The 13,734-nt window shown below is 33.4% G+C and overlaps 2 protein-coding genes across 2 annotated transcripts; one reads left to right on the top strand and one right to left on the bottom strand.

Annotated features, from left to right (window-relative positions):
- The first annotated feature begins 389 nt into the window (after positions 1-389).
- On the top strand, positions 390-5,185 carry LOC8277420. Its single transcript, XM_002510732.4, has 5 exons — positions 390-486; positions 2,576-2,592; positions 3,051-3,209; positions 4,335-4,389; positions 4,562-5,185. Exons 1-5 carry the CDS (start codon positions 390-392, stop codon positions 4,957-4,959), a joined length of 726 nt encoding a protein of 241 aa, XP_002510778.3. The 3' UTR covers positions 4,960-5,185.
- A 2,341-nt stretch (positions 5,186-7,526) lies between these two features.
- LOC8270008 (DNA-directed RNA polymerase III subunit rpc-3) lies at positions 7,527-13,734 on the bottom strand. Its single transcript, XM_048373435.1, has 13 exons — positions 13,478-13,734; positions 13,142-13,390; positions 12,950-13,037; positions 12,599-12,750; positions 11,835-11,987; positions 11,655-11,762; positions 10,933-11,044; positions 10,197-10,343; positions 10,064-10,101; positions 9,882-9,974; positions 9,225-9,308; positions 8,538-8,678; positions 7,527-7,745 (listed from the first exon to the last, which is right to left on the bottom strand). Exons 1-13 carry the CDS (start codon positions 13,547-13,549, stop codon positions 7,611-7,613), a joined length of 1,572 nt encoding a protein of 523 aa, XP_048229392.1. The 5' UTR covers positions 13,550-13,734; the 3' UTR covers positions 7,527-7,610.

Here is a 13,734-nt window from a genome sequence, read left to right as displayed (position 1 = left end):
TAAATCTTGAATAGCCGTTTATTTTATATATGTCAAGAAAAATATCTTTTGAAGAGGGATGGTTAGATTTGGTACAGAAAAGTAATTAACGCGAAAAATTATTGCAGCAGGGTTTAAAAGGTTGGCTGCTGGGAGAAATGGGTGACGGACGGTTTGAAATTTTGCAGCTCTCAGACCCGAAATTCTTAGCTTCTCTTTTTGAACAAGAAGCTTACAAGCCAATCACAAAATAACAATTTCAAAAGCTGACCGAAGGGTTGGAAAACCAAATTGATAAAAACAATAATCTTATAAGAATATATATTTGGTTACTGGCAATCGAAGTAAGAAGCGTTCCTGGATCAGACCTGAAGTGAAATTGATCAAAAGTTTGAGCAGATTAGGAGGAAATGGCATTGTTTACTCATGCTACGTGTTTGGACGACACACACGCATGCGTAATCGCAGAGCGGGTAGCAGCATTTAGCATGTGGGAGTGGGATGAAAGTACAAATCCCTCGCCGCATTATTTTACCAATTCTTTGATTAACTACTAAATTATGACTTTGCAACTCTATTTTCAATCAGCAGTGTTTTTTGTTTTTCACAGGACAATTTTATGAACTTTAATATAAATTTAGTTCAATAATTTATTTTAATTAATCCTTAAAACGATGGTTACTTCAATAATTTATATACAAAAAAAATTCACCATATATCACTTTAAACTTATTAATTTATGTTTATTTATAATTGTTTTGAATTAATACCTGATGCAAATATCAAATAGAACAGTAAATTAATTTAATATATAAAATTCTTTTGTGTAGATTTGATGTATCTCTTTACTTATACATCAAACTATTACATGGTTGACGCATATTCATTCATTTTAAATGATGAAATATATTTCAATCATTTAATACGAAAGTGTAAAGCATTCATATATACATGTTATTTTTCCATTAATTATGATGTATAATACCAAATTTAGATAAAAAATAGTCTTTTATCCGTGCGTTTCATTACCGTTATTATTATTTTGATTATAAAATTAAATTTATAGATACAATTTAATAGTTATTTAATATTTAATATTAATTTATAATAATTTTTTAAAAAATAGCAAACTAATTATTTTTTATTTTTTATTTATTTTCATATTATTGCATTAATAAAATATTTATTTATTAATATTATCTTTAAATTAATAATATCAATATAATTGATATAACTATTTTTTAAAAATTATAAATTACTGTATATTTAAAAACTAATTTATAGTGAATATAATATTTAAAAATATTTTTTTTTATAATTGAAATCATTATCTAATTAGAAAAATAATTTATTAGTAATATATTATTTCTTAAGATTAAAATGAGTATGTAATTAGAAATATAAATTATTAATCAATAAATTAATAAAAAATTATAAAATTATATATAAATTTAAACCCTATATATCAAAATAAAAATGATACATGTGAAGAATTAAACATAAATTAATCACGAAAAGTACATAATTACTACAAAATACTAGGTGTGGCGGACATTGTTCTTTGATGTGCTGGCAAATTAATGTGAAATGTTTGATTTTGTGAGGCTCCTCCTGATGATTAAAAGTCAAGATTTGATAGCAATTCCAAGATTATTTGGTCATGGTTCCTTCGTACACTTCCAATAAATAACTATGTCGATTTAGTTCTTTTCCATCAACAACCAAATCTTGTCTGCAATTAAGAGTCAACTCCAGCCAAAATATTTTAAAACTCTTCACTCAGTATTAATGCTCACAATTTGTGCCCTGTATCATATTAACATATTTGTATAATATATAAGTGATTAATTCAATTATAATAAACTAATTGTGTTAAAAACATTAAATTTAAATATGGATAAGTCTATTAATTAGGTTAGACACATTGATATGTATAACTCGTTCAATAAATTTAATTTTTTTAAAAATTTATAATAAAAATTTAATGATTATAATTTTAAAAAGTATATTTATTTAATTATAAAATAATTTAAATTTAAAATTTTATTTTAAAATATAATTATATCTTTTCAAATGATAAAATTATTTACATAAATATATTAAAAAATAGAATAAATATTAAATGTGTTTATATATCACATATTAATTAATCTATAAATTTATTTAAATAAATATATTCATTCGTGTCTCTCACGTGTTAAACAGATTAATCAGTTTAAATTTTTTTTTTTTGTATTGTAAACGAATTGACCTATTTTATAATCCAAATTTATTTATCCTAAATTCAAACTTATTTAATTACATGTTGCGTCATTTAATCCGGTTGTGTCAAAAAATTACTGGTCTTACTTGTCACTTTAATGTATAAATACATTTAACAATATACATTTGTATTATCAAAATTTCCTCAATTGGTTTATCATTTTCAAAAAAAAAAAAATATCAAATTATTATTGTGGGTATTTTTATTTGAATAAAATAATAATAATAATAATAATAATAAATGCCAACACTTGGTACAAATTCATAAATCGAAATTACCTTTTTTTTTTACTTATTCAGTTATATTTTACGTTTTAATTCCTTGTGCTAACAGTGATTGGTACATTAGAGGTAAAATCACTAAGAAAAATCTCAATATTACCTTGGTATATTAATTCAGATCTGATTCTGCATCATCTTTTTAAATACCGAGTTTCTTATTCTTTAAAAATATAATATTAAATACATAGCATGAGTGTCAATTCGACTGTAGCACGTGTTTTCTCACATCTCTAGTTTTGAGGTAATTTACGTGGAATCCAAAAATTTCTCATAAAAGTTGAATTAGAATTTAGAGAATAGAAAATCGTTATTTTGTTTATGGGCCTGAATTTTGATGGGCCAAATTTCGGAGAGGTAGATAAGCCCACCCGTCCCGGTCTTTGAGGAATTTGAAACGACAAAATAAGGCAGAGAGAGATTTGATAAGCAAAAAGGCAGTCAGCCCGCGCTCTGTCTCTGTCTTTGTGTTTTGCATTGGGATCTCTCTCTGGTGTCCATGGAAGAAACTAGAAAACCCACAGAATTAGAAAAGCCGAACACCAATTTCACTTATACAGGCGCAACAACAAAACCCACCATCCAAAGCCCATTCCAATAAAAGAAAGTTTACTAATGTCAATCTTCATAATTCCTCTTACTTCAAAGTTCGCGCTCTTCTTCGACAACTTCGGCCCCAGTTTATTCAGGTTTGCACTGTTCCATACTCTTTTTTTTTTTTTTGTTGCTATACTGAATCTCCTTTTGGGTTCTTTTGTATTTATTTATGCGCACCTTTAGCTGTTTTTTTAATGGTATTTTATTTTCATGGATACGAGTGATTGTCCAGTTTCTTTTATGGGTTTATTATATTGCTTAAGCGGGTTCCGATGAAGTACAATCTTTACCTGTTCTCTTTTTGGTGCTGAGAAAACTAGGAAAGCAGAACCCACTAGTCTTTACTGGTAAATTAGCATTGTTGCAAGCATCTATGCGCCATTATTAATCAATCTGTCAGTCTTGTCTGTAAACTTTAAGGATTGGTTTGTCAGTTTGTTTCTTTGATGTATTTTTTAATCCTTCAGTTTGTATATTAGACCCTGAAAACTCAGCTAGCATAACTACCATTATGCCGTGAAAATTTAGGGAGTCAAATGAGAAGGTGAAAGAATGCCTCCTTATCATTCATTTGTTAAATCTTAACACTTGAGCTCCTTTTGTATTATCTCTCTATTGGATACATACTAAACATATTTTGTTTTAGATTAATGATCCCAGCACATGTTTGGAGGGCTAAATAATAATAGCGGTATACTTGAGATTGAGCTGATAAATCTTATCATGTGTTTTTCTAAATGGTCTTCAAACGGTGATGTATGCCATGTGGAACACGTTTAGTTGTCTAGGCTTTTGCTACTTGGATATGCCTGTACTGGTTTTAACATGTTGAATTGAGCTTATATATGATTTATTATTCCCTCCTTGTTATGCTCATTGATATCAAACATGCAATTGATTTAAAATATATATCAGTGGTTTGAATTTGGAGCATATCAACCTGGGTCTTGGTTATCTTGAGCTGTACAAAATTCTTTCTTGCACATAATGCTTTGGGCGATCATCTATCGTCTACGACGCAGTTGCTTCTATGTTTGGTGCAAAAAGTGTTGATATATAAAAGTTAAAAGTAATACTCATAGCAGCATCTTTGCTCCTGTATCAAATGGAAACCCCATAAAAGCCTATAGTAATTCATCCTAATTATCTCCTTTACTGTATAGTATGCTTTAACTGTGCCTTTTTCTTTACATACTAAAATATGGCTCCTTATATAGGTACTCCAGGCACCTGACTTTCGGAATTGCAAAGCATCTCATGAACTTCAAATACGTCAGTTCTTGCTTCTTTAAGTGTCTTGCTTATTGCTGTTCATTTGAATTGATATGCATTCGCTAGATACTTCTTCTCATGTGTACTGTAGGATTTGCTGCACGGTAAGGTAAGAATATCATTGCTATAAAAGCCAGCTTGGTAACTCACGTAATATGTATTCAACCTGCAGAAATGAAGCATCTGATGAATTTGTACAGGCAGATGACCGTGGAAATAGAACCCCTTGAAAAGCCCTTGCCGAAATGTCAGCTTCTCTCTGCTGGAAATGGGTTTGGGAGACAATCCTGGGACACAAACCAAGTTGTAAAATCACCGGAGTTGGTGCAGCCTAAAGAGTCCTCCCGTCAAGGTGCTGACAAAAAGCCTCCTACTTATTTTGACTCGCAGGTGAAGCTTGATGATAGCTGCACTCGAAAAAGCTACATTGTTGGTGGTTCAGCGTGTGGTTGGAACTTCATCACATTTAAAGGCGGTAACCCTGTTCATTGTGGGGTGAAGAAGGAGTCTTACAGAAACACCCATACAAGTAAAATGTCGGGAACTGGTGCTTCTTCCCATATCAGCTGACACTCTGAAGTCATAGAAATTGCATATTATGTAATATAGTCTTAAATAGCTGTCAGGAATCAGGACTTAGAAATACTTTTTTTTGCTTGAAAACAATGCAAATTTTGATGACAAGAAGCCACCTATTATAATGCCGGCATGTTGGCATAAATAGAAAGGGCCATTGTTTTTTGTTGTTACTGAAGATGGGTTGAAATGAATTAGGTTTTATTCATGTTCCTTTGAATGGGTACGGGTAATTTGTGGTCTCTTCGCCAGTAAGTTATTATCAAAATTTGGTCTAATTGACAAATTCCATTCTGTTTAATCGATGCCTTATTCACCATATGTTTGATATTAAAGGGTCTCGGCTCACATCCCATTCCACTCACTTAAGGCAGGCAAGCAGCCTTAGAAGAACAATTTGGATTTTTGCTAAATTGCAAAAGTAGACCCAACTTATAATTCCCTAGGAGAATCGACTGCCTCTTTTGATGCCTCAATACGGGGAGTAAAAACTAGAGAGAGCCCTATTCTCCATTCTCCCAATCAGAAATCAAATAAGCAAGGCAAATATTTATGCGACTTAATTTAGGAGATTTTGCCACAGTTTTGGGTGAAACTATAATCAGAATTCGTAATGAATCTTATTCATTAATGTAGAATTTGAGCTAATAGCACCTCTGGGCTAATATATTAGGAACCTCGAACGAGTACTCGTAAAAAGATCCTACTATATTTATGGTAAGTTTAGTGGAGTTTTGTTCAACCAACCCTAAACAGTAACACCATTAATATTCGCTTTATAACATGTAAATTAGGCGAGAAGAATGGATTACCTTAAAGACAAGAAAACCCACAACTTATTATTTTTCCCATATATAATTAACTAGGCTTTTCCTTGAATACAATCTTTAACATTTAACACTAGTAAATTCTAAATGTATTTTCCTACTATAAAATGGAGCATTCACGATCCCCACTCTTGTGGCAGGTTTTACTGACATATTTTGGTGAAAGAGGATGGATCTCTATCTCCTATCTCTCGTCATCTATGTCAGTTCGTGCTTCTTTTACATCCATGCAGGTTAGAAATCACACTTCCTCATATGTTTTAATCACTACGTGTGAGTATAACATGCACATCTTATTATGTGTGCTTGTAGCTGTAATTTTGTGTAAATATTTAATTTCTCACACCCGTTTTAACGTACTTATATTTGTCTACAAAAATTATTTACTTATAATTATTTACTTATTTTGCTGCTATCTTAATGTGTTGAATTTCTTATACCTGACGAAGGAGCACAGGAGATTGGGGTGAACTATGGACTACTAGGGAACAATCTTCCACCTCCAGATTCAGTGATAAACCTACTGAAATCTAGAAACATCCAAAAGGTCTGAATTTTCGATCCCAACCCTGGTGTTTTGAGGGCTCTAGGGGACACCAGCATGTAAGTTGTTATTGGCGTTCGCAACGAAGATTTGGAGCAACTTGCAGCAAATTCATCCTCTGCAATTCAATGGGTTCACACTAACGTTGTACCTTATGTTCCTGCAGCAATATTTAGGTATATATCTGCTGGTAATGAAGTCATTCTAGGGCCTTTGGCGCATTTTGTAATCGGTGCCATGAAAAACCTGGATACTGCCCTGAAAGCAGCTAATCTTCATATACCTGTTAGCACGGCTATCCATTTCCAAGCAATAGGCCAGTCTTTTCCACCTTCAAATGGGGCATTTTCTGAAGTTTCAGTGAACATACTGACACCTATTATTACTTTTCACTTCTATTTCTTGTATTTGTCAGGTCTATCTGTCGACAAATTTATAATGATAAACCTACTTATGATATTCCTGATCTCGTGTTCTCTTGCCATTCTCCAAACTTCTGCGCTTGGATTGTGTTCCCCATATTCCAAATTTCATCCCAAAATATTTCCAATGTCCTAAAAGAAATTAACCCCTTAAGATACCTTAGCGATAATGATTTAGAATTTCTACTATAAAACTTCTATTTTTCAATTTCAAGAAAATACAAGTCAAAGGTTACAAGAAGTGGTATTGAGAAAAAGAGTAATTTTCTACTACCTTATTCCAGTGGCCATAATGAATTCATAAGCAGAATATGTGTTCAAGCACAAATAAAGATTGATCCATTTCAAGTTGTCGGTTTCTTCTCCCTTCTTTGTTGGTCTTTCGAGAGGTTCCCCGTGTTGTCTGGAAAGGAAAAAAACACTAATGCACGCACACAAGGTGAAGCCAAATTCTTAACAATGAATCAATTTGCTTAATAAGTTGGATATGATGAATAATAATTATCAACAACAATATCTTCACCATTTAAAACGAAGGAAATGAAATATTTATCATCCATTAGTTTCCAATATTTATGACATACACAAAACATATTGAAACTGGAAGCCAATGCTGGATGATGCTCAAGCTAGTAATTTATATGTTGCAACTGTCCTTGTATGCTTGGTTAGAAGCATGGATATGGGAACAGAAGCGCGGTAACCATACTATATTCTCAAGAAACGATAAACGATTGAAATTTCTTTTCTAACGTAGGAGCATAAGAAAAAAAAAAAGGTAAAAAAATTAATTAATAATTTATTCAAGTGAGTGTAAATTAATAAAAATATATTACAAACATCAGATGCACTTCAGAAGTCATGAAAAAGCATAATAGCATCATCAAGCTTCATCTGTGAGGACTCCATCAGAAATCTCATTTTTCTAAGGTTCTCGTATTTTTCTTTCATCAGCCCCTCGCGTTTGTCTGCTGCGAAATTTAGAATCTGAAACAAACAGACACAATAATGATTCATGCCCGAAAGTATCACATTATGGACTGATAGCTAATGTTTGAAAAAAACAGAATCCGAGAGAATAATATAAAAACATAATCAATCTTATAGCTATTTTCCCGTCAATCAGCATGAGATATGGTCTGAGTTTAACAACGTCCACGCATTACTAGAAAGAATACCTACTTCAGTATAGGCCTACAAAAATATAAATCATCTCCAAAAGAAAACCACTAAACATGCTAATCTAAGATTGTGTAGATAACATACTATTATTTAAGAAAAAAGAACCGATGTTCAAATAAAAAGTCTAGGTAGTAAAGAATGGTTAGAACAATGCGAACATACCGCATTACCATGTCGGTGCAGGTATTTATTTCGTCTACATGTTTCACATAGTCAAATGCAAGGCACAACATCAGGCACCATTCACCATCATTTTCAATCAGAGTAAAACACTAGACTCATGCAATTCAAATCCAATCCATCGGGTTTAGTGATTAACTGGATCATTGAGCAGTAGCCTACTGTTTATCAGAAACTGTTTTGTCTGTCAGATGCAGAAACTAATGTAAAGGGTGGGTTTTGCAACCTCCTATTGTCAATTCTTACTAGGAAAAATTTTCCTAAACCCCCACCCGCAAAAGGAAAGAGACAGAAGAGGAAGGCGACACTCTGTGAAGAAAGGGATTGCAAACAGGAAAGAGGCACACATCTATGCAGAACCGAATAGGAATAAACTGATAAAAAGGCAGAGACGCCCAAAAAGATTAGTTGTCCAACCTCCTTTTGCTGCTCCAGCTCGTAAGCCACTCGGATGCTCAAATTTAAGGATGCGTGAAACATTTCATCTAGTACTTGTTTCCAAAGAGTATGCTTGTTTACCTTCCACAGCAAGAATGTTGCTGTCCCCGCAACTAATTTCTGCAAGGATGATTAAATAACATCATAAGTAAGATAAAGAACTAATAATCTAAAATAAACTCGTTAACAGAGCTAATTGTCAATAAACTTTAGCTTAGTAAACAGCAGGTACACAAAATCTCAGTTCCAGAAAATTTTCATTTCTAAGCTTCGACACAATGCACAGTTTATTTAGAAATCTATTCCATCAATCTCCTCTTTTTTCTGCTCACTCCATCAATCAAGTTTATAAACAATGTAGCAACAGTAAGAATAAATAACCAGAAATCCAATAAAAAATGAACAGGATATGGATCCTCTCATGTTAGTTCAAACATGAATATCATGTTTCTATAATTTCTACTCTTATAGTTAAATTTTTATTAAATTAAAATTTTACATTTCAGAAGGTGGATAGCAATTTATTTATTGGAAAATGAAGTCTCAACTTTGAATTCAATGATTGAGATTGTGCAAACATGATCTGTCATGTTTACTGCAGCTTGATAATATCTCAATCCAACACCAATCAAAACTGAGAAATGTAGAAACAGGAAGCTTATTTACCTCCATAAGCAAGTAGTCATCCTGCCACATCTTATAGAGAATCTTTGTTGTTTCCTTCTTTTCAACAAATATTGTATCTGAAATCTACACAGAAAGAAAAAGAATCAAAGAAAATAGCATAGCAAAAGCATCATCCAAACAAATGTCACCAAAGATAGAAAAGCCAAATTAATGAAGAAAAAATAAATTAAATGAAAAATGCCAAAAAGAAGAAGGGAAAAAAGAAAAAGAAATCTGCATGCGGTATAGGGCACAATGACTTAAGCCGAAGGATTTTGCTTGACTAAGATTTTCCAGTGGAATTAAATCTACCAACAGCAACAAGTAACAGAAGCTACACATCTACTGGCTGATTCTGTAAAGCACAGTTTACCCCAGTGCGACAGAGTGTTTGGGTGATTCGATCCAAGCAACATGCAGGAGAGAAGATGCGCTTTCTCAGCCACTTGCTCTGATGATAGATTCAGAAATAAGGGAAAATGACGATAATTTTTTTTTCAATAAAGTACCTGCCCCCCTCTCTTCACTAAAAAGGTCTCATGCATTAGCAGTTAAGCATTATCTCCATCACATGAACTATGGCACACTGGACATGATTATTATGTTAGAGTTTCAAATGGGAACTAATGGAAAACACATTGGACTCAAAGTCGTTACCTTGTCAGTTTCAAGTAGGCGACTAGCCTTTGACAGTAACCTGAAAATTCTATAAGCATCCCTCCCATATCTTTTCAACACAATTGACTCCACCTGCGGCATAAGAAATGTAATCAGAATCTTTTTAAGAGAATGAAACACCAGTGCTCCTAATTTTGGGAAAATGCATAAATCAAACAGACCTCATCACTCTGAGCTGCTTCAATAATATGCTTAAAATCTGCATTGCAAGTAGAATTGTGTCACCATATACCAAGGAATATAATCATCCGAACCAGAAGATGGAAACTGGAATGAGAAAAGGAGAGATGGTACCTATAGTATATAAATCTTCAACCGCCTTTACAAATGGTGGAGGAGAACCCAACTGACCAAGGGCAGATTCAATATGATCAATGGTCATGTTTCGACCGTTTTCATTTTTGATTACCTCTTCATAAATGGAATTCAACGACAATGGAACTGCAGAACATAATACAGTCAGACAAGTAACATAAGTAAAAAGTAAGAGCAGTTTCATGAAAAATGACAGTTGACGGTGTAAAAATGAAGCAGCAGAGTGCCCAATCTTCACTCATAATATATCAAGCTCATCTCCTACAAGCAGATCATTTTCCCCTATTAACTAAAAAATATATATTTCACAAAAACCGGTTAAGTAAACTGCTGATTTAAGGTATACACTCTGAACCCTATATTGGTTTAGACTTGAGCTGCTTTGGAAAGATGGAACATGGTGAGCTAAGATAAAACATAGTTTGGCCTCTTCACCAGCCTGTGATCCATCATTAAGTCAAAATGGAAATTTATGTCTTTTGCATAACTCAACAATTCTAACATAACAGTTGTTTTCCTTTCTCATATCTAGACACAGGAATCGGTTACAACATCTATTTACAGAAACCATTCCGCAATCCTCCATATAAATTTATATAAGAGATTTGCTTGCTCATATATTTGGGAATATATCTAGACTAACAAAAACAATTTAGAAATCATCAAGGAGATCTTGTCATAAAGCAACTGAGCAGTCATCTAAGAATCTTGTCACCTGAACTTGCTGTTTTCACTTTCTTCTCTTCAGTTCTAGATGCATCTAGCATTGCGCTTAAGACAATGGCTGCTCCATCATCTAGCCGTCCTCTAACATTCTCAATGCAAGCCTAGTATGCAAGACAGTCAAATTCAGTTGACATACATTTGAGAGCATATTAAGGAATAAGAGGAATAGTTAAGCAGTTTCACAAACTTTTATACGACAAAGACGAACCCTTTCCTCCAACACCTTGGGCCATGTCATTTTACCATCTTAAACTTTGTCTAAGAAAAGATTCTGAATTACGAAAGCTAACACTTTCACCTTCAGTAAACTGGCCTAGTGAAGATAAAGGAAAATAGTTTAGATGATTGCATGTGTGACTTTATGAGACTGCAGACTAATATTTATTCTCCATTCAACCCAATTTCTCTCCACAAAACAAGTTTTATGGACAGTTGAAATAGCAAGAAAGACAAACAGCCCTGTCCAGAAGCTGAAGAGATCAGCAATTTTCCTGTCTTTTACTTTACAAAGTTAAGACCATAGACATTTCCCTTGATCACGATTCATGAGACTACCGACAGCATCAGAAAGAAAACAACAGTATCAGCAACGAGAGAATTAAATTTTTATATTTAGTTTTTCATTTACTTACCAAACTAATTGGAGAAATTACGCTCCCATTTGTTTGAATATACAAGTGCAATGAGATGAAAATCATAAGCGAAACCAACCTTATGCCTAAGCCTACGAATAAATTCCTCAAAATTGGCACGCCAAAGAACTACTTGATCTTCTGCGACCTCTCCATCTATATTAGGCTCTGAAGCGTCAAGCTTGCGCTATAAAAGTAGGAAGGAGAAGATTAGGACGTGAGTAGGCTTTATAATTCAAACAAATGAATCATTAACAACCTTGTCTCCAACATGTTTGTCAGATGATTTATTCTGATCGTTTTCTGCATCATCTTTTAGCTCAGTATCTAGATCAACTGAAAATCTTTTTGCATCCATAGGTACAGCTACTGCTAGAACACGTTGTTCTAAGGTTTCTGATTCTATGACTATCTGCAAGTGTTAGTAAAAGACAGCTTATAAGTGAATGAGAATTACTTCATAACACACAATTCTGTATGCAGATGTCATAATTCCACCGCTAACAGGCAAGTTGCAATAAATTCACACCAAAGAACCTAAAGGTTCATTTTCCGAAGGTAAAGGTCCTATAGACCTACAAAATAGCCAATTAATAAATCAATTGTGGCATAGCCAAATGACAAATCAATTGTGGCATAGATCTTCTCTAACCTTTATCAAAAGTAACAAATTCCATTTTCATTTGTGGAGAGACAAATTTGACCATAACACAACATAAATTAGCTTCCGTAGAGTATATGAAATAGCCACACTAGTTCTTTATCTATTTCTCTTTCTGATGTGACAGCATGTAAAGTACAATCTCCAGAGTGATTGAATCTCAACTCCTAGCCTACCCCTCATAAGGCGGTGTATTGACCAAATAACAGAAAACGAAACAAAAGTCAAGCCTCTTCATATTTAGAATCCCAAATACAACAGAATCTATATGTTGCTGATTTCCAAGACTGAGAAGTTGTCATTTCTGATTATATAAAACAAATAAGAAATTCCTAATATATTTTATGGAAATGAACAATGACCTTAGCAGACTTAGCACTTCGCTTCTTCGCACGATCCTCTTCTTCAGTAGGTGGTGCAAGAACCGGTTCTGAGGCAGGGCAGTGCTCAATGTAACGTCCATTTACAAGTTTACAAAGGTTTTCTTTTACAGAATCGAGGCCTATACTATTTCCTGTGGGAAAAAATAAAAATTGGTACATATTATTTTAAATTAAATTTGATAAAAATGACATGCGCGTTTGAAATTTAAGTAAATGATTCAAATACGGAAAAAAACTTTTTGCGAAGTTTAAAAATTTAGCACTAAGAGATGAATGTTACTCCTTTCAAAACCTAAAATGCAAGATATGCAATACTTTAAAGGGACTTGCCTTCCTTTTGACTTGAGTTGGCTCTATCAACAATTTGCTTCACAGTAAGCCTACCGTGTTCAAGTAAACCCTCAACAATATCGACACACTGAAAATAGCACAAAAAAAAAAGCACCAAAAATTAACAATCCAATTTGATGAAGAGAAATTCACAAATAAAGTCTGCAGAACTGAGATGCCAAAATAACTAACCGATTTATGGAAATCCTGTGAGATAATGGCCAAGAATTTAGAAAATCTAACACGATGAAGAATGTTATCAAACAAAGCGATGTAATGAGTAGTTAGTTTTAGGTCATCTCCAGAACGGTAAGCTTGAACGCAATTGTGTTGGATTAAGACGAGTAAACTGTTCTTCACTTGCGTCTGGTTTAGCTCCGTGAATTCAACTACTTTTTGCACAGTTAGAGGTCCTTTGCGGAGTAGACATTGACATACTTTCTGTTCAAGTGTCAAAGAGAAAAAAGAAAAGATAAGTAATAATGAATGTAAGACAATAGTATGAAATTATTGGATAGGGAGAGTTACAGCGACGAGATTGCCAAAGTGATTGGTGATGATGTGAGTGGCGTATTTGATGCCGTGCTGTGTCTCCGCCATCTTTTTGTTATTTGCAGCGGTTGATTCTTCTTCGTTGCTATGTGCGCGAGGAGAGGCGGGAAAATAAGGAGAGAGCCACAGATGGTTAGGTTTTGCGTTAATCAGTGTTTTTGTGTTTTCTGTTAACGAGCATAAGAGGTCTCGTAGCTCAGTGGTAAAGTATCTGGCTGAACACACCAGTTCGA

This window comes from Ricinus communis, chromosome 4 (assembly GCF_019578655.1).
Source record: "Ricinus communis isolate WT05 ecotype wild-type chromosome 4, ASM1957865v1, whole genome shotgun sequence".
NCBI classification, from domain to species: Eukaryota; Viridiplantae; Streptophyta; class Magnoliopsida; order Malpighiales; family Euphorbiaceae; genus Ricinus; species Ricinus communis.
Note: the sequence above shows the minus strand (reverse complement) of the source record. Positions and strands in the feature narration are given on the sequence as shown.